The 23945-nt window shown below is 61.2% G+C and overlaps 1 protein-coding gene and 1 long non-coding RNA gene across 4 annotated transcripts in view; one reads left to right on the forward strand and one right to left on the reverse strand.

Moving 5' to 3' along the window:
- Positions 1-3401: 3401 nt before the first annotated feature.
- Positions 3402-17605, reverse strand: MXD4 (MAX dimerization protein 4). Of its 2 annotated transcripts, XM_036992113.2 has the most exons (6): positions 17392-17605; positions 17196-17295; positions 13719-13748; positions 8134-8248; positions 7087-7249; positions 3402-6696 (listed from the first exon to the last, which is right to left on the reverse strand). In XM_036992113.2, the coding sequence occupies exons 1-6, from the start codon at positions 17453-17455 to the stop codon at positions 6539-6541; spliced, it is 630 nt and encodes a 209-aa protein (XP_036848008.1). In that variant the 5' UTR covers positions 17456-17605; the 3' UTR covers positions 3402-6538. The 2 variants fall into 2 exon arrangements, with proteins under 2 accessions (XP_036848008.1, XP_036848014.1); XM_036992119.2 differs by lacking the exon at positions 13719-13748.
- Positions 17606-17784: 179 nt separating this feature from the next.
- LOC108384634 (uncharacterized) overlaps positions 17785-23945 on the forward strand; it is a 29722-nt gene continuing 23561 nt past the window's right edge. Inside the window, exons 1-3 of one of the 2 annotated variants that reach the window (XR_001850097.3) lie at positions 17785-18443; positions 18940-19493; positions 20398-21858. This is a non-coding gene — a long non-coding RNA (uncharacterized lncRNA). The remainder of the gene's footprint in view (positions 18444-18939; positions 19494-20397; positions 21859-23945) is intronic. The other variant, XR_001850098.3, reaches the window with a different exon arrangement.

Raw genomic sequence — 23945 nt, forward strand, 5'->3', positions numbered from 1 at the left:
GCCCTGCCAGACAAAAACCCCTTTGGGCTTAGCAGGCTTCCTCAAGGTGACGGCTGCTCGGGCAAGCTTTGGGCGCCGGTCGTGACCGCATCTCTGCTCCCCCGACGGCCCCGCGGCGGCTCCTTAGCCGGGATCCTCGTCTAGTGTGACGCTGGAGGGGCGGAGGGCTCTCTGGGTAATTTTTCTTAATATTTTTAAAGACAGGAAAAAAAGTTATGAGGTAGGTATCACGAATCTTCGGTTGAAGATCCTTCCTCCTGATTCTTCGTTTGTTTTACTTTCATATCGTCTCTTCTAAAATACAATAAAGCCTGAAATTATCTGAAAAACAAACAGTGCCGGGGGAAAACTTCATGGAGCGGTGCCGGGCCTGAAACCCGGGCAGCTGGGTCGGGGAGCAATGAATGGGCCGCTGGGGGCCCTGGGGGAGCTGGACCCCGGCCGGTGCGGGAGCCGGGGAAGGGCGGGCCGGGGCGGGGCCGGAGCAGAGCCGGCGGGGAGGCCGCCCTTCGGGAGGTCCTGTCGAGGGGGCAAAGGTGCGGAGAGGTGAGGGGTGGGAGCGCAGAGCCCCACGCCTCTGGCTTTTGTTTTAAGAGGGGAAGAACTGGGGATGTTTATAGACTGTGAGGAGGAACTCGGAGCGGACAGACGTGAAGATGCCAGAAAGAAATGGGGCTGCTTTATAGAAAGATCCCTGGGGACGGGAGGGAGACGCCGGTACTCAGGGGCGTTCTAGAAGCCCACTTTCCCTGGTGACCCCCGGCTCATCTCCTGGGTCCACAAATTCTCCATGTGATTCTGAATTGCCGACCACAGTTGAAAGATGTTCGTGAGGCCAGAAAGAGCCATAAAAATATAAAGTAAAAAATCACAGTTGGTATTAGCCCCCTAGAGTGCGAATGACAAACACAGTAGGTGTACCTGCACGAGCTCAGTGTTCTTTGAAGACCTGACTTACCAGAGCATTTGTGCACTTGGGTTGCAGTGGTAATTAAAGCAAGCAAATAGTACTTCGACGACCGATTTCTTTCCTCCAGTCAAAATGATCTGGGGTTTCAGTGGGTTATCAACCGACTCCAGACATAAAGGGAGCCCAGGAACGACGGTCCCCTGAGCAGACAGACCCGTGGGATATAATGGGCCGCACAGGCCTGAGCACAGAGCGGAGAGCTGCGTCTTGGCTGTTTGCTTTTTCTCCTTTTCTCCTTCCCGTAGGAATCTTTTTTTCTCCGACTGATACTAAAAAGTACTGTAGGTCTTGGATGGTGTTTTTTCAGGTATGTTTAAACTGCAGTCTGATGAAGATACCGGTTTTTAGTGTGGTTTTCAGTGATGGTGAACAGGATTCCATTCTTCAAGCCATGGTGGCTTGATTCTAAAGTAACAAAAAGTGGCAAGAACCACATGCCGGAGGTGCTGGGCATTGAGCAGAGGAGGAGCCGCCTGGGGCATCGGAGGGGCAGAGAGCTGCCGGCAGGACAGAACCCTGGGCCTGGTCAGAGTGAGCCGGAAGGGGCGCACCCTCCCGGTCTCCCATCAGCCCCTGCTGTTCAGAGGAAAGCAGAAGACACCACCTGTACTGCCAGGAGGAGGTGGCAAGGAAGGGTGAGCAGGTCTTCCATCCCTTTGACAAAGGTGAAAACTCAGTCCTCAAACTCAGAAGCATGTTGGGTTTAGGAGCTCACCAAGATGGCCTGGCAGGGGCTGGGGAGAAATTGAGGGGCAAGGGGGCAGAGAGGGGACTGAGAAGAGGGGTGGGGCTCTCATAAAAGGCCTCAGGATAGGCTGAGAGGGCTGAAGGAAGGAGGGGCTGGGAGGTATTTCAAGCTAAAAGGGCATGTGGCATATCCTACTTACAGTCTGGGAGGATCCTATGGGGGCCGTGTGTGCCGAGGACCTGGCCTGGCTGGGGACTGGGAGGTGGAAACAGGGACTGACCACTGATTGGCCCAAATTAGACCAGCACCCAATCTGGGTGACCATAATCCCGGGAAAAATGTGCCAGAAAAGGGTGGGGCAGCTTCAGGACCCACTTCCCAGAGAACAGCCAGCTGGGCTCTGAGCTGAGGGGCCAGCAGCACATGGGAAGGGTAGGAAACAGGGTGGGGATGGGTTGAGTTGGAGTCATAGGAGCGGATGGCAGAGAGTGGGCACCTGGGTTTGACCCTGGAGGTAAGGGGGACAGCAAGGCCACCCGAAGTCATTCTGGCTGCCTGGAGGAGGAGGGAGGGAGGGTAGAGATGAGCCAGCTGTCCTGCTTGGTAGTCAGGGGTGGGGGGGGCGCACTTGCTGTCATCCAGGCCTTAAACATGAAGATGTAATTTGGTGGTGAGAGGAGCTCCGAGGAGCAGGGTGGATGCCACCCCCCACCGTCTGGCAGGTGGGCCTGGGGATGGCAGGGCCCCTGCCCAAGCCTCCAGTTCCTGTCTATGAGATGTCCAGGTGAGGACATCGGGCTCCAAGTAAGGAAAGTGCTTGGCACGGCTCCAGGAGCCCTCAAGCCCTCAGCAAAAAGGGGTGGTGATTTCAAGTCAGAGTAATATTTGGAATTCGAATGTTCACACTGACATTGATGCCCAAATTCTGCCTGGAGGCCCCACCCGCATCGCCCTTGTTTCTAAGGGCACCCCCCAGGGACACTCACACAGCTTCAGGCGGCCACCTTGCTGCCTGCTCACAGGAGGCAGGAGCTCAGATTCCCCACTGTGGTCCCTGCAGGAGCTCTCCCAGGGAGACCCCCAAGCCCACCTGAGCACCTCACTAGCAATCTCCAGTGTGCTGTGGCCACGTGTGCAGTGTGGCAGCTCCAGGGTCTCAGGAAAAGCCCTGCTCTAGCTACACAGAACCCCATGGACACAGGTGGGCGTTTCCTGCCCCACTGACCCCTGCACAGGTCCTGGGGGCAGAAGGCAGGTGCCAGTCCACAATGCTGCGGACAGGTCCCAGGAAGGTTTGTTGGGGTGCATTCCTGAGAGCCAGCAGCCACTCTGTGGAAAGGGCACGGGCACATAGAGGTGGCCTAGGATTCCTGACCAGCATGGCATTCACCTTGAGGGCCGACCACCATAAGGGCTGAGCTGTCCTCATAAGGCAGTGCCCCAGCGCCAGGGCCAGAGCAAGAACGCCTGGCTGGCACACAGGTGGGGTGGGCACAGGAAGGGCCCACCTCCACCCACACCTTCAACCCCAGGTATGACTCTCCAGTGATGGCAGCAGGGACAGTGGGGTCTCAGTGGTGGCCATTCGGCAGGGGTGTGGAGAACCACGGTCTGTTGGGCCTCCCAGAAAGCAGAGGCCGTGAGGATGGTGGTGAGCCACCGAGACCACCCGTGGGCTAGGCTCCACGTGGAAGCCGAGGGGAGGGAGCCAAACACAATGGAAAGAACCGAAAGCCAGAGGGCTGAGGTATAAAAATCTGTATTTATGTTACAAAGACAGAACGGTCGGTACAGCACAGTCCCTCCCGGTGAACAGACAGGCGCACGGCCCGTATTTCTCCAGCAAGGATCTCGGGGCGCCCCACCTGGCCAGCAGTCAGGCCCCCTGCACAGCCCCGGCCTCCCATGCAGAACCTGCCCTGGTGCCCTGGAGGCGGCTGTGGTCAGATCCCTGTGCCCACAGCAGTGAGGACAGGGCCTGAGGCTGGCCGGCCCGGAGAGGGGCAGGGGATGGGGGGGGAGCTGCCGCGCCCAGCGGACAAGGATTGTCTGCAGCAGACAGCGTGGCAGGGCCCACAGTTGGGCACACAGCCGCATCAGTCCAGGGCAGTGGGCCTGGGTCCCAGGCCTCAGAGACCGCACATGCAGAGCATACCCAGGGCTCTGAAGAGGGGAAGCCTTCCTGCGGCTTCCCCAGCCAGCCAGGCCTGCACCAGGGTGGCGATGGTCTGGCTTGTGGTGGCCACCTCCCAGTGAGGGCAGGGACCCCAAGCTGGGCCTGGAGTTCCAGGATCTCAGCCACTAAGTGCCCAGGTGGCATGGGGGAGCCCTGCAGAGAAAGGGTCCAGGCACCCTGTGGCCCTGTGCTGGTCTCATTTGCTTCTACAGACGTGACAATATTCTGGTCTCCAATGTGGCCTCAGCAGGGCCCCCTCTGGGTCCCTGTGGCCACCAGTAATGGCCAACCTGTGCAAATGTAAGGGAGCAGGCATTGGGGGATGGATGTGTGAGCAACTCCTAGCACCAGCCCCCAGGCCCCAAAACTACCCCACACACGTCTGCTGTGGCAGGGAGGGGCACTTAGAGCCACAGCACCCCTGGGTAGCCAACTTCCAGGCCCATATGGGAGCCATGGACTGAGGAAGTCACCCAGGTAGGGTTCTGCGGGCCAGAGGTGGGAGCCCAGCCTCCTTCCCCCAGCTGCTGGGGGATGGGAGGTGGCTCATGCTTTAGGAATTTGAAACAGTCCATCCCAGGGGCTTGCAGTTGGTGTCCCCTGAAGCAGGCTCTCAAGCACAGGCATTCCTGCTCTGCTCAGAGGGTGTTGGAGTGCCCACAAGGACCACTCAGCGCATGCTCAGGCAGGCAAGAGATGCCCCTTCTGGGCACTCTGGACCACCCATAGGAGCTGGAAGCAGATGCTGGGTTTCTGCAGCCATGAGCAAAATGTCCAGTCTTCCCAACTCTGTGCACTGGCCTGTTACAGGCCTGCTTTCCACCTGTTGTCCTGAGCCCCTGTAGGGCAGGTTTTGTGCCAGTGCTGTTTCCAGGGACCCTTTCCTGCCTCTGAAGGCCATACACCCTAGGGTGTCCAGTGGCGTGGTCAAAGATCAACATGAATTCTTCCCCACTTTCTGGGAATTGGTTATAATGCACCAGAGAGGGAGGCAGGCACTGCTGCGGGTCAGCCCCTTTACCCTCCATCCAAATACTGCTGAGTGGCTGCCAGGGACAAGGACTGCAGGAACAAAAGGCCAGAAGCAGCCTCCTAAAGGCCAGGCCTGATCACCCTGAGTGAATGGCTGTCTCCAACAGCTGCTAGTGCCTGAAATTGGGAGGCCTCTCCCAGGCCAGGGGGCAAGGAGGGTTCAAGCTGGGTCTGGATAAGAACCTCTTTCTCTGGTTAGCAGGCCCCCGACCAGGCAGCCAGGCTGCACAGCAGGTCCCTGCCAGTTACTACAGAGGCCAACACTGGGGGGCCAGGTCACAGCCTGTCCTGCAAGGTGACAGAAAGCAGCCCCATGGCCCTCACAGCCCTGACTGGCCTGGCAGTCTCTCTTTCCCAGGATGCTGTGGCCACTGGGAGAGGCTGCCCCGTGGGGAGGAGCTGAGGGCACCTGCTGGGCAGGCCGGGGCATCCCGTGAGCCATGAGGGAGATGCTGGTGGTGTGGTTGGGGTGGGGCCAGACACAGGACACAAGGCACACTTGGACGACGGTGACAGACGGACGAGTCCCTGAGACGCTGGGTCGCTCCCACCCCTCAGCAAACAAGGACGCACCAACAGCTAGGAAAATAGAGTACAAAAATTTCATACAGGAAATAGAGGGGGCACACACTGACGTCACTTGGCCAGGAGTCTTTAGGGCTTTTTTCTCTTTAAAAATGACTCTCTTGTATTTTGGGAAAAGCCTCTCTTGGGAGCCCTGTTCTGGGCTGCTGGGCAGTGCAGCCATTTTTTTTTTTTTTTTTGGCTATTTTTTTATTTAAAGGGAGAAGAGAAAGCCCAAGGACCCAGTGGCTTCAATTTGCTGGCCCCCAACATATCTCAGCCCCTGCTGGGAGGAGAAGCCCCCTTCCCTGTGCAGACTGGGCGTGTGAGCTGGAGTTGGGAGGGGAAGCCAGGCACAGGTCGGGGTCAGCATTTGCCCAGGTGACCCCTGAAGGCCAGCCGCCTCTGGGTCCGGCAACCATGTGTATCTGCATGTATGCATGTGTGTGCGGGCAAGCGTGTCTAGACGTGTGCATGTGTACATCTGAGAGCAGAAGCTGCCCAGAGCAGAAGCTGCCCAGCTGTGTGTGGGGTGGCCTGGCCTGCCCCCAGAAGCCCAGCCCTGGCTCCAGACAACTGCAGGATGCAAAGGCCCACTCCACCCCCCCTGCCCCAGGCTGCTCACCCGAGTCCCGCCCTTCACGGGTCCCTCTGTCCATGCCTCAGGAGCCTACGTGGACCGACAGACAGATGGACAGACGGATGGGCGGAGAGCCATGCCTTCCTTCCTTGGTCCGTTCCTTTCTCCTGGGATCCAGGGGTGGGGTCTGAGCTCCCGCAGCGGTCATTAAGCCCCTCACACGGCGCCCGCCGAGATTTGCAGCAATGATATTTAATACTTCTGGAATGATTAGGAATCTGAGAACAGACGGTGGGCGGCTATGCTGGGCTCCGGGCGAGGGAGCTGGGCCCTACCTCCCTGCAGGGGTCCCTGCCCAGCTGGGAGGGTTGGGCGGCACAGCAGCCCTGACCAGCAGGCAGGTGGAGGCGGGCAGCTGGAGCTTCCAGAATGGCACAGCAGCAGGCCCGTGGAAAGGCGTGCGAGGACTGGAGGGTCAACATACTTGGCCAGGTGGGCAGGGAGGCCAAGGAGCAGAGGGCACCGGGCCTACAAGAGGCCAGGGTGGCCAGGTCGCCGGCAGGGTAGCCCATAGCCACTGTCGCTGCAGCCACCACTCTGCAGGCTGTAGTGGTCATCCACGTCACTGCTGCTACCAACACTGTCCAGCTCGCCGGGGCCAAACTCCATGCCCTCTACATCCACTTCTGGGGAGAAGAGAGAGAGGATGAGGTTGTATGCTGTGAGGGTGCCAGCTGGAGTGCCCTTCATGGTTAGGGCTGGCATCTGTCCTTTCTGGAGAAAGCAGACACTGGGGCAGGGGTGTGGGGAGCAGAGAGCTCCTGGTCAGTGCTGAGTGAAGAACACAGCCCCAAGTACTCGGCCCTCATGGGGCAGGTCACCTGGCTTTGGTGCCTCACCAGCTCTGCCACCACATTGGGCGCTTGGACAGTGCCAGGGACACACCATCACACAGACACCTGCTGCCCACTGCTACTGTCCCCGCCCCAGGCTGCCCCCATACCAGCCCCCCTTTTTCAACCAGGGCCTGTATGCAGCACATGCTCAAGGGCCTGGAAGGGCTGCACGATGCCCACCTTGCTCTGAGTCGTCGGTGGAGACCGCGGAGCCCGTGCTGTCCGTGCGCACTCGCTCCAGGCTCTGCACCGACAGCTGCTCCAGACGCCGCTTCAGGAAGCGGTGTTCCCGCTGCAGCTGCTCCTTGATGCTCAGAGCCCGGCGGTCCTGCTCCTCTAGTTTCTGGGGGACAGGGGGACAGAGGGGACTGTGAGCCAGGGACACTGGGACATAGCAGCCTGGCCGGGCAGGTGCCCCATCCCCTGCCTGGGCCAGGGGCACAGGTTACACCCCTCTGTGGCCTGCCAGGTGGTTACTCTGGGGGCCACCTCCCAGCCCTGTCCTCTGTGCCTGCTGAGCAGCTCCAGAAGGCCCCCAGCACTGGCCAGCCTGGCCGAACCAAGTAACATGTGGGCCTGAAGCCCAGGGGCAGTGCACCTCGCCCTGGGCTGACGCCTCCTCCCAGAGGGCAGCCTTCCCCACACACTCCCACTGTGGTCTGCACCTGTGCAGGCACCCTGACCTCTCGCCTTCTCCACACTGAGACGTGGCCAGCTCTGTGAGAGCTCCAGGGCACTGGCTGTGCCTCTCTCAAAGCTACTGCCACCCTGCCTGGGGGTGCCCATACCCACGCAGGCTCAGGGCCTGGCGGGAGGACTGAGATCCTGGCTGGCCCAAGTGTCCTAAGACTCCCAGATCCGCAGGTCTCAGTCTCTAGACCTTGAGGGCTCCAGGCTATGTCAGCCCACGCCCCACTGCCAGCCCCTGAGACCAGTGCCCACCCTTGGCCCCAGAACTGGGCCACGTACTTCCCACTAACTGCCCAAAAATGCCCCTAGAGGGACCCCTACCCCTCCTTCCAATGCTGCCGCTTCACAGCCCAGGGCCTCAGAGGGTGATCTGCAGCCCATGCCTCCACCTGACCCCACCCCACCCCACAATAAGACCCAGTCTGCACCCCCCAACCACCTGCTGAGCAGCTCCCCACCACACCCTCAGGCCCCCTGGCCACTGCTGTGGAGGTGTGGGGTGAGCTGGTTTCAGCAGTGGGGGGTGCAGCCGCTCACCTTGATGTGCATCCTGGCACGCTTCAGCAGGCTCAGGGTGGTGTGGCGGGCGCTGTCAGGGCCCGGGGGCACCAACTGCTTGAGCTGTTCCAGGTACAGCCTGAGTTTGGCTCGTCTGAAAGAGCCAGAGACAGAACTGTGAGGGGCGCAGAGGCAGCCGAGCACAGGAGGCCGAGGGGAGGGCGGGAGGCAGCCGGCGGGACGCCCGCGTGGTCCTTCTCCAAATTCCTTTCCAGAGCCCTCCTCCCAGCCTGGCCCCCTGAGCAGCCCTACACCCACTGGCCTCTGGGTGCCCCAGCAGCAGAGGAGGGCCTGTGGCTGGGTCCCTGTGCCAGCCAGACCACCACAGCCCCAGAGCCCTGGGTGCCCCTCCAGGCACTACCTTGGTCTGGCTCACACCCTGCTGTCACTGCCCTCCCATGGCCAGGCTGCTTCCAGAGATGGAGGCCTCAGGCAAGACCAACACCCCCCCCTTGCCCAGTGCGGTGGGGTGCTCTCCCGTCACTCCCGTTACCACGGAAACACGAGTTGTCCACACAGGTCTCAGAGGGCCGGGACCAGCCCCTCCCACCCGGAGTTGGTTATTCCTTCCACTTTGTCCCACATCCATGCAGACGAAGGCAGACTTCACAAACTGGACCCATAAGACCAGTGGCACCATGCACCTGGGGGCCTTGGGTGATGGCTTTGACCCGGACCTGCCCTTGAAGAAATGTTGCCTTTTGGCATCTCCTCTGGGGAGGGCAGGCTGGTGGAAACCACGGGTGGCTAACACTCACCCAAAGCACACTCTGGCCATTGTGGTGGACTGGGGGCCTCAGTCACGTCCACGTGACCACTGCCTCAGCCTCCACAGAGAGCCAGAGCCCATGCGGGGTGCTGAGGCTGTTTCCAGCCATGATGCTCTGCTTAGACCCAGCTCTGAGGAGAGGAACTGTGGGGTGAGGGGCGGGAGTCTCTTGTGAGGTCTTGACAACCTGGGCTCTACCACCCTACCACCATCAATGCCAGCACATCTTGCTGCCTTAAGAGACCCTGGGAGGAAAGCGGGTAGGGGGAGCCACCTCCTCTGGACTGAGGGGGTGCCTGGAGCCCGGGAAGAGAAGGGGCAGCTGGGTGCAGAGTGGCAATAAGGGCCCCATCCTACAGGAGGAGGTCTGACCGTGTTTGAATCCTGTGGCCCTATATCCGAGGGCAGGCTGGTAGAAATCATGACCCTGTGGCCCCATGTCCACACAGCACCTTCCCACTGACAAATTTCCTCGCCACCTGTCACCTCATGCACCCTGAGGCCTGGAACTTCTCCTGGTGAACCCAAGATAGACCTTAGGAGGAACTTCCAGGACACAGGACCAAGACTGGGCTGGGCCATGAGACCACGCAGAGCTGGGACCTGAACAGCCTAAGCATGGGGACCTGTGTGCAAGGCAGGCCAGGCTCCACCTCAAGGCTGGGAGATCTGCAGAGATGAACCCCCAGCCCCACAGGGACACAGGGCTCTGGGAGGGTGCACACCAAACCGGGAACCTCACCTCCCTGCTGAGAACAAAGCCAGGAGGCCCAGAGCTGCACCAGCTAATAGCACCCCCATCCCCAGAGGCCCCTTCATCCCCCTCCAGCATTGCATTTACAAGCAGAGTCCATAGTCCACTTGTTCTGTAACAAATGGCAATTCTTACAAGCTACTGTTTCATTATACCAGTGGTGCATGATCTCTATGAAAAATTAGAAAATGCAGATCAATAGAAAGAAAAAACTGAAAGGTATCCCAGAATTCCACCACTCAAAGACTATCATATTGCCATTTTAGTGTATTCTACATTTTTGCATTGTAAATGTTCAGTGAGAAAAGCAACACATGGAACCACCTAGTGACAAGTCACCCAATATTTAAAAAAAAAAGAAACCAGCAGACGCACACAAGAGACTCGACGGGACACAAAGAGGAGCAGGAAGCTTGCTTCTCCAGGCGATGCGGTCGGCGACGTTTATTTTTCTGGCTTCATGTTTTTTGTTTTAGTTTTTCTATTTTCCAGGTTTTCTATACTAAAGAACCACATATTACTTTTACAATCAGAAAAAGACACATTTGTACAAGAAAGAAAAAAACACAGCCAAAAGACAACAGTAGAAAAATATTTGCAATACACATAAAAGACAAACAGCATTCATGACATTTTGAGCTCATACACATTGAAGTAAAATGAGTATCTCTGTGAAATGGAGGAGGACACAAAAAGGCAAGTTGCAGAGCTCAGTGAGCTGACACGACATCGACCCCGCCTCACGGCAATCTGGGACCTGAAAGCCACTGGAGCTCTAGCTCAGGCTAGACAGGAAGGCGCGGGCGGCTCCCAGGCAGGCCGGCGGGCCAGGCCTGGCTCCGGCGCCGGGAGCAAGCAGGGCCCAGCAGTTGTGCAGGGTCATCACAGCAACAGACCCTCAACCAGCACTTCCACCTCTAGGACTTTGGTCCCGCGAAACTACCCACCAGGTATGCAAAGATCCAGGTCACATTGTCACCTCAGCACCACCTGTTACCAGAGGGCTGTTGCTAAGAACCCTGAGGCACAATGTGGGACCAGGAGGCAGAGAAGGCACAGACACAGGTGGACAGCGCTCACATGGCATCAGGCGAAAGGTCAAGTTAGGAACCAGCAGAAACAAGGTCTGGCTCTTATCCAAATTAGTGCCTGCATGCAGGAGAAGGGGGCAGATATGGCCCCCCAGCTGCCTGGCAGAGGGGCGGGGCAGGAGGTCCATGAGCATCAGAGAAGAACATGAACAAACTGCTTTAGAAATTATAAAGCAGAGGCTTCTCAAGAGGCAGAGAGAGGCCACCGGACTACACCTGTGCGGTGCTCTCCGCGGGACGACATGCCCACCCAAGCCCCGGGGAGCGTTCAGCCAGGACCTGGGGCAGCCTCATGAGGTGCGAACTGGCCCTGCCAAGGGCCAGCTGTGGGGCCCTTCTGAGTCCGTGTCCCAGCCCTGCGGGGAGTGGGTATCCCAGGGGCCTCCCTGGAGCTCCCTGGAGGGTGTGGGCATGCCAAGACCATGCAGCCTGTGGCCACAGTGGGCTCGCTAAGCCCCCCTTTGGAGCTGCTGCAGGCCCCAGGCCCTCTGCCAGCACCCCACGGGCTATCCCCAGTGGAGCCTTCAAAGCCCACCACTTCCTGCAGAGCCCCATGTGGACTCAGGAGGCAGAACGCGCACCCAGAACCGCAGCATGGGGGTGACAGCACTCAGTCTCTGGCGACTGGCCACAGCCCAGCACTTACAGGGGCCCCTTCCCGCTTCTCGCGGCAAGCCCCTGTCCTCAGAGGACCCCGAGCCCCGGGCAGGCCCCAGCATCTGAGGCGCAGGGTCCCAGACATCTGGCAGAGCCTCGTCCTGAACCACTCCAGGCCTGGCTGGTGGAAGAGGCGGCAAGAGACGGCGCTGAGCTGCAGCGTGGCTGCATCTCCACTCGTGCCCGTGCGCGTAGTCGTGAGGTTTACAAAGACCGTGAGTGGTGTCTCGGGCACACAGGGACAGCTGCTGCAGGCCTCCCTTGGAGGGGTCCGCCTGGGCCCAGCCACCACCTCACGCCAGGCAAGGGGGAAGAGGCCTGACTGAGGGGCCTGGGCTGCCGACACAAGGGGCTGCTAAGGGCCCCTTCCCACCACACAGAAAAGCTAAAGCCCAGAGCTGGGCCTGGGGGAACACATGACCTCCATGAACCCCAGGGCCCCGGGGTCACTGGCAGAGCTCGTCTTCGCAGACCCACTGGCCCTGCCATCTACAGGGGAGGATGGGGGCACAGGCACAAGCCAGGCTGGGTGGGCCTTGGGTTGACTGGGCTGCCTCAGATTATGGACGAGGGGAAGCCCCAAAGGCCCACACGGGCACACCTCCAAGGGATGCGATATTCAGCGCCTGTTTCCCTAGGGATCAGCTGGGTGACCTGCCAGGTGCTTCCTCCCTTCCTTCCTGCAACCAGTGGCCAAGGGCATCTGGCATCAGCACTGGGCAGCCACAAGTATGGCCATGACCAATGTCCCATGCTCCATACCTGTGGGCTCCTGAGGCTGCCCACACCTGCCCATCCACCAGCCAGAAGAGAGGACCCTACACTGAGCTGGGGGCATACAGAGACCTGAGGCTGCCACCTACCCCACCTCTGTGCCTCAAAAGGGAGCCACAAGGCCCTGCCTAAAGGTGGGCTCTGGAAGGTGACTAAGGCCAAGGCCAGGGTCAAGGGGCAATTGCAGGGGTCAAAGGCCAGCCCCTTGCTACCTGCCCCATCATCTCTTCTCTGTCTTTTCTGCATTGGCAAGTTGTTCTCCCAGATTCCACTATAAGGGAGGTTATCCAACAATTATTCCCGCTTGCCTGCCCAGGCTAGGGTCCCCATCTCTTTTGGCCTGGGAGAAGCCGCAGAGCCTGCCTGGCTACCTGGGCCGCTGCCCCTGGCCCCCAAGCCTCTCAGAAACCCCTCAACAGTCCAGCAAGTACAGTCCAGCAAGTACAGCTCCTCCAGAGAACATGGCATTCAGTCCCTGCCCAGCAGAGATCTGAATCCCAGGGGAGAAGTTGGCGCTGCCGTGGAAAACTGGCCGGGCTCCAGACCTTCCCAGAGTGGTCCAGAGGGTTCAGCTTGTATTCAGACCCCACCCCAAATCTTACCCAAGAAGGGAGAAAAGAACCAGCCCATTTCACAGATGGGAGCAGAGGTCAGAAGAAAGCTAACACCCAGCATCCTTGGGAGGTCATCCCTGGCTCTTGGCAGTGGGGCCCCTGCCCTTGGGGACTGTGCCCACTGCTGCGCCACCAGCCCTGTGAGGTCAGTCCTCATGGCACCTGCTTGCAAGGACCAAGCCTGCCCTGTCTCATCCCCACTGCAGAGCAGGTCTGAGGCCATGCAGCGCCATGAGCAGGGCAAGGCCTGCAGCCAGAGCACCCAGGCCACGCGAGCCACAGGAGGGGCGCTGGGCGGTGGAAGGCACAGGCACAGGCCGGCTGGGGCAGGAGGGGGGCACCTCCCCAACCCACCACGCTGTCCTTCCCTGCGTGTTCACAGCAAGTCCCCATGCCTCAGAGGCCCCAGAGCAGACCTGGCCCTACAACTGGTGGGTGGGCATGAAATGGGCTCCTGTGGATCCTGCCCTGGGCCAGAGCCTCCCACGGGCCCAAGACTGGCAGCTCTTCCCACTCATGGATGAGACTCTAGTGGGAGCTCCTTGGAAGGCAGGGCCCAGATCCACAGGGCCAAACCCTCCTGGCTGGAGGCTAGCATCCTGAGGGCTCAAGAGCAGTGCCCAGATGCCCTAAAGCAGGTGGATCTCCTCCTCCAAGGATCTGGCCCCAACTGCCACACGGCATGAGGGGCCCTGCCCAGGTCCCTGCTCCCTACCAGGCCCCGGACCCAAGGCTGAGCCTCCGAGGGCTGGAACCCAGCCCCTTCAGGACCCACCCTCCCGAGACAAGGGCGCAGCTCAGCAGGCCACGAGAGTGGCTGGCCGCAGCATCCCCTCAGCAGGAGAGTGGGTAGGACACACCAGGCAGCTCATGTGGAGGGCTGGGGGGGAAGGAGGACCACTTACCTGTGCTTCTCTAGCTCATTGTGTGAAGACCTGTTTAGAAAAACAGAAAGACGAGGCTCACTCTGCCGCTCCAGCGCCAAAGCATAAGGACAGGAGCTACTCAGGGGCCCAGGAGCCCGTGGGAGGCCGCAGGGAGGTCTGGGACAGGCAAGCAGCTGCCGACCAGCACAGGGGGTCCTTGCGCTGTGACAAGGCCGGGACACAGAGGTGCAGCTGTATGCAGGGCTTTCCAGGAACTCCCAGGTCACTAGGGAGGCCCGTGGGGCTCTGGGCAGCAGAAGGCCCTGGTCCCCTTCCAGAAGGGGTGGGGGAAGCCCAAAGAGCAGCCATCACTGGACTCGGAAGTGACCCATCCTGAGTTCCTGAGGCTGTCGGGCACTGAGCCGTCTGCCCCACTCTGCGCTCCCTGAGGCCAGCAGTGTCCCTGGAGCCATGTGGGCTGGCACAGAGAGCCAACTGCAGATGAGCACAGAGGCCAGGCCCTCAGGGCATGGGCAGTCCTGTCCCAACGTCATCAGCCTGAGCACCATCCCCACCCCGTCGGGCTCTCACAGCTGCAAGGCCAGAGCCCACCACAGCAAAGGGGACACCCTGGGACAGAGCAGATCCAGCCCTCCAGGGATCAGCCCACAAGAGGGTTTCTGAGGCGAGGATGGTTCCTGGGCAGAGGCAGACCAAAGCCGGCCCTGCCACTTCCCCCGGGGGCCACGGTCTGGCAGGAATGGCCACCCTGGGCCCAAGCTTGCTTTCTCTGGGGACTGTGGCCCCTCCCCCATTCGCTCCGCAAGCCCTTCCCGCCTGGCCTACTTGACAGGGACAGAGCCCCCAGAATCGCAGTGGGCTGCACTGCAGTGCTCCCCAGCAGCACAGGCAACAGGGCCAAGCCACCCTCCCAGTCCAAGCACGGACCCCAAAGGCCAGCCACAACTCCGAGGCCTCCCAGGCTGCCTCACATGGGACTAGAGGGCCCAGGCCCCTCACTGCTTACTGGAGCTTCTGTGGACCCCTGCCTACCTGCGCCCACTCTTTCCAGAGTCAGGCACCTCCTGTTCTCACCCTGTGGCCAATGGGCCTGCCCCTGCCACCTGCCACGGCTCTTGGTCCCACCGCAGTCAGCCCTCCTCCCACAGAGGCAGCCAGCTCCTGGGCCTCTGCGTCCAGCCTCAGGAGAGCCCCCAGACCCAGGTTCCAGGGGCCACAGGAGTCTGCTGGTCACATGGGCTGGGCAAGGAGCCTCAGAACTACCGCCGGGGCCAGGAGGGGGTCGGCCCTCAGGCTCTCGTCCATCTGGACAGCAGCCTAGCAGTGTGGGTCTGTAGGTTGCTCACTTGTGAGAGATGTAAGGGTCACTGAGTGTCCGTCAGTACGGGAAAGGCTGCCCACTGGCCCCCGTGCAGCCTGGGCTGGGCCCCGTCCTGGAAGGAGAGGGGGACTCCTAAGGCAGCCAGGAGATGGAGAGGGGCACAGAGCTCTTCCTGGGGCTCCTGCTGGGTCCAGACACCTGTAGGAACCTTTTAAGGGGAGATTTGTCACAAGGATCCCAGGGCACCCTGTCCCAGGCCATGCTAAGCATGTTCCTGGCACCACTTGGCTTGCTCCTCACTTCCACCCTGCGAGGCGGGTACTCTCCAGCCCACTTTCCTGTAGGACCTGCCCCCAGGGGGCCGGCTCAGTCCCTCTGGGAGCCGCTGCTCCTGAGAGCCCTTTCTGGGTTCCCCACCTTGCCCTGGTCCTGGCCGTGCCTGGCCTTCTCACTCACCTGGGCAGGGCACAGAAGCCTGTGGGGCCCTCTGGGCCCTGCTCTGGGCTGACTGAGGCCAGCAGGCCAGGACAGCCTCAAGGGGCAGACTCTGTGAGCTCAGGGGACACCTCAGGCACTGGGGAGTCAGGCTCTGCCCCAAGGAGCGGCAGGAAGGGACCCTCCAGCCCAGGGGACTCTCCTGGTCCCTTCCCGTCCCCTCAAGGTCTCTACCCCAGCAGAATACAGAAGGCCAGGTCCCTGTCTCCAGGAGTCCCAGAGGTGGGGGGTGGCCCTGGGCAACCCTGTGCCTTGGTTCCCGCAGCCCTGAAACAGAGATGAGAGTAACACCTCCTCTGTGGCCTTAGGTGCGTGTTAACCAGCAAGCGTGCCAACCACTTAGTACTTAGGAAGCACTCAGAGAACCTTAGCTGTGATTCTTCTTGTTACTAGCTCCGGATACCCTGTGCCACGGGAGTCCAAGGTCATCCCCGGAGTTTTCCACGGGTGTCAGGGCATTTGGGACACTGAGCACCAACAGCAGGGGCCTGGCTAGCTCACTGAGGAGGCTGGAGGCAGTGGCGCCCCAGCCATGAATGTCCTTTCTCATGAATGTCCTTTCCCAAACTGTGCCCAGCAGGGGACCAGAGGCTGGGACTCAGACATGCCCAGCCAGGGCAGATGGAGCCTCAACCAATTCCTTGCCAGGCCCAGGGCGCCAGGATGTCACAGGAGATGGGTCCTTGTGCCAACCAGCCTGTTTCCCAAGAACCAACAGACCACAGGAATGAGCCGCACCCTCCACCAACGGGCCTAGGAGCCCCCCCTGCAAGCACAGCTCCCGGTCTGGTGGCGTGGTCCACAGCCAAAGTGGGTCCCTGGGCAGCACGAGGTGTGTTGAGGTCCTCGCAGCGGCCAGGAGAGTGGAAGCCCGCGGAGGCCTCAGCCCAGGAGCCTCTCTCCCAGCCCGGGGATGTGCACCCCAGCTTTAAGGCTTCTACAGCCTGGGAACAAGGCCAGAGAAATGGGGGGGAGGGGGTGCTGGCATCAAAAAAGGCTGCTCCACTGCAGCCGGCAACCTCTTCCCGCCCCCTGAAGAGCCTCCCGTTCAAAGGTTCAAAGGGGCCCCTACACTTGCCACTGGAGTCTCACTTGTGTCAGGAGGCTGGGCAGGAGCAGTCAACACCACGGGGGTAAGGGGGGGGGACGGGCAGGGCCTCCCTACGCCTTCTTTGTCCTGACCCATGCGAGTAGGGGTCCTCAGCCAGTAGCAGGGGCTGGCGCTGGAGACACGTGGAGAGGCGGCCCCCCACCCTCGGCTGCGTGCAGAGAAGTCACGGCACGCAGCTCTACGCCGAGACTCAGTGTCCCCGGACCCACGGGGCACCGACCAGGGTACACTAACAAACTTTCTTCCTGCCCGGAAAGTCCAGAACAACTTCAGCGCGGGGAGCGGCAACGGGAGGAGACCCCGGGCGGCGGGCGCTGTACGCGTGGCACTGTTTACGCGAGAGGCCGAGGAGGCGCGGCCCGCGGGAAGATGGCGACGGCGCGGGCGGGGCCAGCTGGGCGGGGCTGCGGCCGCGGCCCAGGCGCGCCTCCTCCTCCAGGCTGGCCACCGGGGCGCGCAGCGGCGGCCAGGCTGTGGGCAGAGGCCCGGGGCCCGGGAAGGGCTCTCCGGAAGCTGAGTCCCGGGGCCCGGGCTGGGCGGGAGCCGGTGGCCGCGCGGGGGGCGGTACCTGTTGTTCGGGGCCTTGCGCACCAGGCCGGCAGCCTTTGTTTTCTTCCTGGCGAAGTCGCCGTCGAAGGGCAGCACCGACGCGTAGCCGTGCTCGGCCTCTGCGGACAGACGACGCGATCAGCGGGCCCCCGTCCCGGCCCCGGCCCCACCGCCGCCCGCCCGCGGTCCGACGCACAAAGGGGCGCGGGCGCTACCTCGGTCCCTGCGCTCCAGGTACTCGGCCGCCTCCAGCAGGATCAGCAGGGAATTCAGCTCCATCCTCCTGCCTGCCCGCACCGCCCCCGCGCTCCGGGACGGCGGCGGCCGCTGCACGGCCCGCTTCGGCCGGCTCCGCTCGCCGCCCGCCCCGTGCGCCCAGCGGCCCTACTTGCCCGACTCCGGCGGCCTCCCGATCGCTCGGCCGCCACCCTCCGCCTCAGGCCCTCAAATTGACACATAAGGACGAGCGGCGGCCGGTGCAGCCAATGGGGGCCGGCGCCCCGGCTCCGGGGGGGGACTCTGGGCCTGGCCGTAACCAATGGGAACCGGCCGAACGCCTCCGGCCGGGCAGAGAATGTTGACAGATGAGAAGCTTGGTTCCGATAGGCCCGCCGCGGTAGTAACAATTTAGAAGCCCAAGCTTAGCAACAGCACGTGGTGGCCCGGCCCACGAGCTCGCTGAATGGCGGCTGGCGTGCATGTTAAGTAGGCACCACGAGCCGATTGGTCCAGAGAGGTCTATGTAAAATAGGGACCACGGACCAATGGCCGGGGGCGCGCGGCCAATGAGGGCGCACCGGCCGGACGCGTTGCTGAGAGGAAGCGGAGCGTGGTGGGGCAACCGCGGTGGGGCTGCCCGCCGTCGTGCCACGCGCAAGGGCCCCGCTAGAGCACGGGGGTGTGCCTCATGCGCCCGGCGGTCCGCTGGGTCTGCGCACTGTGCGTAGGAACCTGTTGCCTCCGGCCGGCTGCAACACTAGCTCCGCGGGAGCGCTTGACCTCGCGGTCTCGTCGGAGCCTGGCATGGGGCTGCAAAGCTACACCCCTGCCCGCGGAACGGAGGGACCCCAAAAAGGCCGGGTCTGGAGGAGGGCGTTGACGGTCTGAGACTAAGAGCCAGGTCTCCTTGAGGATCTCAACGGGCAAACAGGCCCAGGAAGGGATTGGCCCAGTGGACCGCAGGGCCCAAGGAGGGGCCCAAGGCCTAAAGAGGGGGTCAATGATCTGCCGCCACAAAGAGGGGGTCAATGATCTGCCGCCACACTCGGTAGGGCCTCCCAAGAACGGAGCGCTGTGTGCTTGTGTCCGGTCTGAAGTGGGGCGGGGGGGGACATTCCAAAACATTCGCGGTCCCCTCTGGCCACGGAAGACATTCTAGGGAAGAGAGTTGCCTTCGGTGGGAGGGGAGCAAGGTGCCTCCTCATCTAGGGCCCAGCTGGCCGGTGGGATCTGTCACTCTTAAGTGACCTCTGGCCTAAGCTGGCTCTGTAGAGCAGGGACTGGCAGCCTGGGGGCAGCCCTAAGGTTGACCTCGGTCTGCCTTGGTCTTCCTTCTCCCTGGGTGTTGAGACTGGTGGTCCAGGAGCTCCTGAGGACTGGAGCTGGAGGCGGGGGGCGGAGGTGACTAGACCCCTGAGAGACGTTATAAACGGTTTGGGGGAGCATGGCTGCTGCCAATAAAACAAGCATTTCGTCACATCCAGTCCTGGGACCTCCTGAATGCTTCACCTGCACTTGGTGTATTTCCCCATCCCAATTTACAGATGAGGAAACTGAGAACCCTGAGGTTCAGGGACTTCCAGGGTCTAGCGGCAATCCCAGCAGAATGGAGATCAGTGTCCCCACACACATGACCCAGCGCTGGTGACACGGGAGCTTGGAGACCTAGCCACCTCCTGGGCCGATAAGAGTTGCTGGAGGTAGGAGCCACGGCGTAGCAACACCCAGTGGGGAACTCCGATACTAACATCAGCCGTCCCTGAAGGGACACTGAAACGACACTCTGACGTTAACCCCGGCCCCTCCTGCTCCTGCTCCACAGTCACCTAGGGCCGGGTGCAGGAGCTGTGCAGGGGAAGGCAGGGTGCTCAGTTTGGGGGAGGAGCAGGTGCACTCTGGGCTCGGCGGTAGAGGCCTAACCCAGGCTCACCACCTGGGGGCCAGAAGTTCGCAAGGTCACTCCATCCCTTCTGTGAGGCGTGGGTTGCTGGCCCCTGCCAGCCGGAGAGGAGAGGGGGTGGTCCCCACCTCGCCTGAATCTACATTTAGGCCTTTTCGGGGACTTCTCCCTCAGCCATTTCGCGACAGAGCACTGCCGGTGAGCGGGGGGAGTGCAGGGAGAAGTGGGCCGGGCCCTGGCCGGGGGCAGCCCAGGAGGAGCCTCACGGGTCGGTCGGGTGGGGGCGGGCGGCTACGGGAGGGCCGGCGCGGCCAGCGCCCCCAGGGGAGATCCGGGCGGATGCGGAGCCGGCTGGGGCTGGGCGAGCACTAGGGCGGTGGGTGCTGGTCTGGCTCGCGGCGGCCAAGTCTCCACCCCCACGGGCCTCAACGCGCCCCCACCCAGGTGTTGGGGCTGTGGGGCAGGGGTGGGCAGGGCATAGGCGCAGCGGGCGGTCCTGAGGCTGGTCGCCCAGCGGTCTGCGCTAGCTGGCCCAGGACATGGGCGCAGCGCCACCCCAGGTCCGGTTCTATAGGGCAAGCCTCCAGCAGGGCCACATCACCTCCCCTGGGGAGGCTTCCCCGAGCCCAGGCTGGGCGGGCAGTCTCCTCGCTTCCCTGCCTGCCCCTTCTCCAGTGCCCACCACCTGCCGCCTGGCCTGGAGGGAGGCAGACATCTCTGAGGAGGGGAGGACAAGGTGCGCCCCTCTCCCAGTCCCTACTCCCAGCCTCTCCCATGCACCCAGACCCCAAGGGGCCGGCCCCCTCCTCTGCATCCCTCCTGGACAAGCTCGTATTTCCCTCAGTGCCTTTGGGAAGCCCAGCCCACCCCAGAGCTCCACCTAGAAGGGGTGGGGCCTGAACCAGATGGAACTTCCCAGTTTGGGCAGGCCTGGTGTGCCTAGGCTATGTGTTTCTCCCGCGCCCCCCACCCATCAGCCTCAACCTCCCTGGCTATGAGAATGGTAGCCCTGCCTCTTGGGGCATCTGGAGGATAGCATGAGGCCGACTGGTCCAGAGGCTGGGGAAAGGGACTGAATGAGAATCCTCACTCCCCACCCCAGGATCCCCCGAGGGAACACAAAACCCTTAGAAAACGTCTAGAAGAGGACTTCCTCGCCCCTCGCGCGCTTCCAGGGCCCTGTTCCCTTTCTCTGCACCCAGGATGGCTCCACCACCACACACGATGTGCGGCTCTCAGCACAGCATGGAAGCACCCTGTCCGGGGGTGGGAAGGTCTGCGGGGCCCCCTCTCATCCGGGGCCTCCTCACACTTTCAGGACGACCTAGCCCAAACCCATCTGCTCCCTTACCTCGGCGCTGGCGTGGACTCCCTGCTGACACCCAAGTCCCTGCGCCAGCATTCCGGCTGCAAGTGAGGGGCTGCCCTGCCCACCTGGGGGCCCACGGCCTCGCTCTGGGGGCGGCAGGTTTGGACAGGTAGCTCCCTGCAGGCCGGTTCTGGGTCTGAGGGGCCCAGGGACAGACAGCCCAGCCTACGGTCACCAGGTGCTGGGAGGCCATGTCTAGCCCAGCAGTGCAACAGCCTCCCAGAAGCCTTGAGTCTCCTGCCCTGAGATGCCCAGTGTACACAGGATCAGGGCAGAGTCCTGAGGGGCTCTGTCACTGGTGCTTCCCCCACAGCCGCCCTGGATTCCAGTCTGACCGCAGGACCTGTAAAACAGTTGATGGTGCCTGCCTCTCGAGTTGGTTGTGGGGTGTGATGAAGGTTGCACAAAAGCCTGGGCCGCAGTGGGCTGCACGTAGGACCACCCAGGAAGTGGTGGTGATGAGGAAATATACAGAAAGTTCTCAAATCCCTCCCCTCCTCAGGGTTTGGTAGGAAGCCAGGAAAGCTAAGAAAGTCAAAGAAACAACGTTTCTGTAATGGCTTCCAGAATATAAAGGAATCGCAAGGTGCTTGAGTGCTTGAGATTGAAACAATGTAGCAATGTATTCCCCTCACAGGAGGACTCAGTCATATGAAACAGTTTGTTAATCATAGTCATGGAAGTCCATTAGTTTATAATACAGTATCTGGGTAACCTTTACAGAAGTAGATTAAAATATAACTAGCATCCTGAGTACACCTATAGTGACCTAATAGCTCCCACTGCAACAGTTTCTGGGTGCTGACTCCCCGCTTAGCTTTGTAGTAAATGTATAAAAGGCGTGGCCCTGCTGCACTCCTGCTCAGAACTTTGGAGTGCACTCTCCTCTGAGCTCGCGGGCGTAAAATAAAGCTCCGCCTTCCAAAACCTCCGAGTGGCGCTTGGTTCTTCCGTCAGTGATCCAGTCCAGGTTTTCCAGAAACCCAACCACGCTGGCCCATTGTTCCCACGGGTTTGGGACACCAGCGGCCAGCGGGGCAGGGATAGACCGGGCACCCGCCAGGGAGAAGGCGCGCCCCGCCTGATCTCCCAGCCGTCTCCCGCCTGGCCGCCTCGGCCCGGCTCTGCTCCGCTGCTCCCGCCGGACTCGAGGAGGTCTGGCAGGTGAGGACCTGGTTCTGACCTCGGATCACGGTAAGGCCCCGGAGCTCTTGACCCAGACAGACCCACCCGTTGGGTTGTAAGGGGAGCCCGAGCACCTCCCTGAGACCTCAGAGAGGACTCACAGGGAGAGATGCCCCGGGGGCATGTCTAAACCCTGGTCAGGTGTGTACCTGGGCAGGGCGGCGAAGCCGTTCAGCTCGCGGCGAATCCGTGATTCCACGGCCTGCGCCACAGAATCGGAGTGGGCTCCCACCCGCGTGACGATGACTCAGCTTCGGCCTGCCTGGCCTGGGATCTACGCGGGTGCCCCTTGGTCACAGCTGACCAGGGTCTCCGCGAGGACCGCAAATGGACAGGCATCTGACTGGTTTCCTCTCTGGAGGAGGCGCCCCTCCCTTGTCGTGGCGGCACCATCCACGGACACGACAGAGGTCAGGGCACAGCACACACACGGTTCTCAGCACCATGATCAAAAATTTCAGGAAGGGATTTCAGGGAAATTATGGAGTAAATGTGACCCCTGACAAGTTAAGGACCTTGTGTGAGTGTGGCCCACCTTTGATGTAGGGTGGCCTCCTGAGGGAACCCTAGATGTCCCAACAATTTGCCAAGTCTGTGGAGTCATTACTGGAGATCCAGGCCACCCTAATCAGTTCCCATATATTAATTCCTGGTTAGGAGTTGCCCAGACCCTGCCCCCTTGGGTGCCATGCACTTGCAACAGCAGGGACAAAGTAGGGTCTTCCTACAAATGCCGGAGATCCAGAGGAAGAACCAATATTGCACCCACCGTATGCGCCCCCAAGGCCATCAGCACCCAGCCCCCCTGATCCCGGACACTCCACCGCCGTCGGCCTCCCCGCCACCTCCGTGTCCAGCAGACCCACTCTCCCCCGACCAGCAGCATGAGATGCTGGCATGAGAGACGAGGGAGCCCGAGGGGCATGATGCAGACCGGACCCTCCAGCCGGGCCCGTCTGTGCCTTCCTATCAACCCTTCTAACAGAGATTCTGGCAGCCGCCCTAAAGGAAAAGAATGACCAAAGGGCAGAACAAGCCAGCTGCCAAGAGGGGGGAAGCTTACGACCCCCCTAGCCAGGGACCAGGGAACTTACTGTAAAGAGAAGGGGCATTGGGAAAAAAAATGAGTGTCCCCCCCGAGGGAGGCTGCCGGGAGGAGCCGCGCGGGGAGACACTCGCTGGCCTGGCAGGAACACTCAGACTGACGGGGACCGGGCTCTCTCACCCTCGGCCCCGTGAGCCCACGGTCAGAATGAAGGTGGGGGGACAAAACTTAACTTTTATGGTCGACACAGGGCCAGAACACTGTGGTCACCCACCCTGTAGTCCCCTTCAGCAGAAGGAGCCGCTGGGTCAAGGCAGTTCAGCAGCACTTCTGCCAAGCCCATCAATGTGAACTTGGGGGCCACAAGGTCTGCCATGAATTTCCCTACCTACCCAAATGCTCCATTCCCCTCCTCAGCCAAGTGGCAATAACCACACCCAGGGAAGAGGAGCGGAGGCTGTTCTGTGCCCAGGCCCCTCACATAGCCCTCCTGAATTCAGAGCTGCTTCCCCTCAGTACTGGCTGAAGACAACCCACCTGGACTGGCCCATAACCTAGCCCCTGTCATTGTAGAATTGACCCTGGGGCCCAGCCACAGAGACAGCGGCAGTGCCCCTCTCACAAGAGGCGAGGGAGGCATCCAGGAACACCTGACCAGACTCAGAGAGGCAGGCATTGTAACCGAGTGTCAGTCGCCCTGGAACACCCCACTTCCACCAGTCAGGAGGCCAGGAGGAGGGCACCAGCCTGTTCAAGACCTGCGAACCATCAACAAGGTGGCTGTTTTTGTGCACCCAGTAGTCCCAAACCCGTACACCCTCCTCAGCCAGATCCCGGGGTCTGCCAAATGGTTCACTTGCCTAGACTTAAAGGATGCCTTTCTCTGCCTCCGGCTGGCCCCCCAGAGCCAGCCTTTGTTTGCCTTCGAATGGACTGAACCGGATATGGGGCAGCAGGAGCAGTTAACATAGACACGCTTCCACAAGGGTTCAAGAACTCAGCCACTCTCTTTGGAGAGGCATTGGCCGCAGACCTTACCAGCTTTCCGAGG

The sequence above is a fragment of the Manis javanica genome, chromosome 5, assembly GCF_040802235.1.
Source record: "Manis javanica isolate MJ-LG chromosome 5, MJ_LKY, whole genome shotgun sequence".
Classification (NCBI taxonomy): Eukaryota; Metazoa; Chordata; class Mammalia; order Pholidota; family Manidae; genus Manis; species Manis javanica.

Bases quoted from the DNA above. Each gene is read 5' to 3' on its own strand.
- MXD4 (XM_036992113.2), bottom strand. From the start codon at position 17,455: ATGGAGCTGAATTCCCTGCTGATCCTGCTGGAGGCGGCCGAGTACCTG. The intron at 8,249-13,718 runs GTAAGTGGTCCT...TGGCTCTTTCAG, and splicing joins AATGAGCTAGAGAAGCACAG to ACGAGCCAAACTCAGGCTGT. The intron at 6,697-7,086 runs GTGGGCATCGTG...TCTTCTCCCCAG, and splicing joins CACCGACGACTCAGAGCAAG to AAGTGGATGTAGAGGGCATG.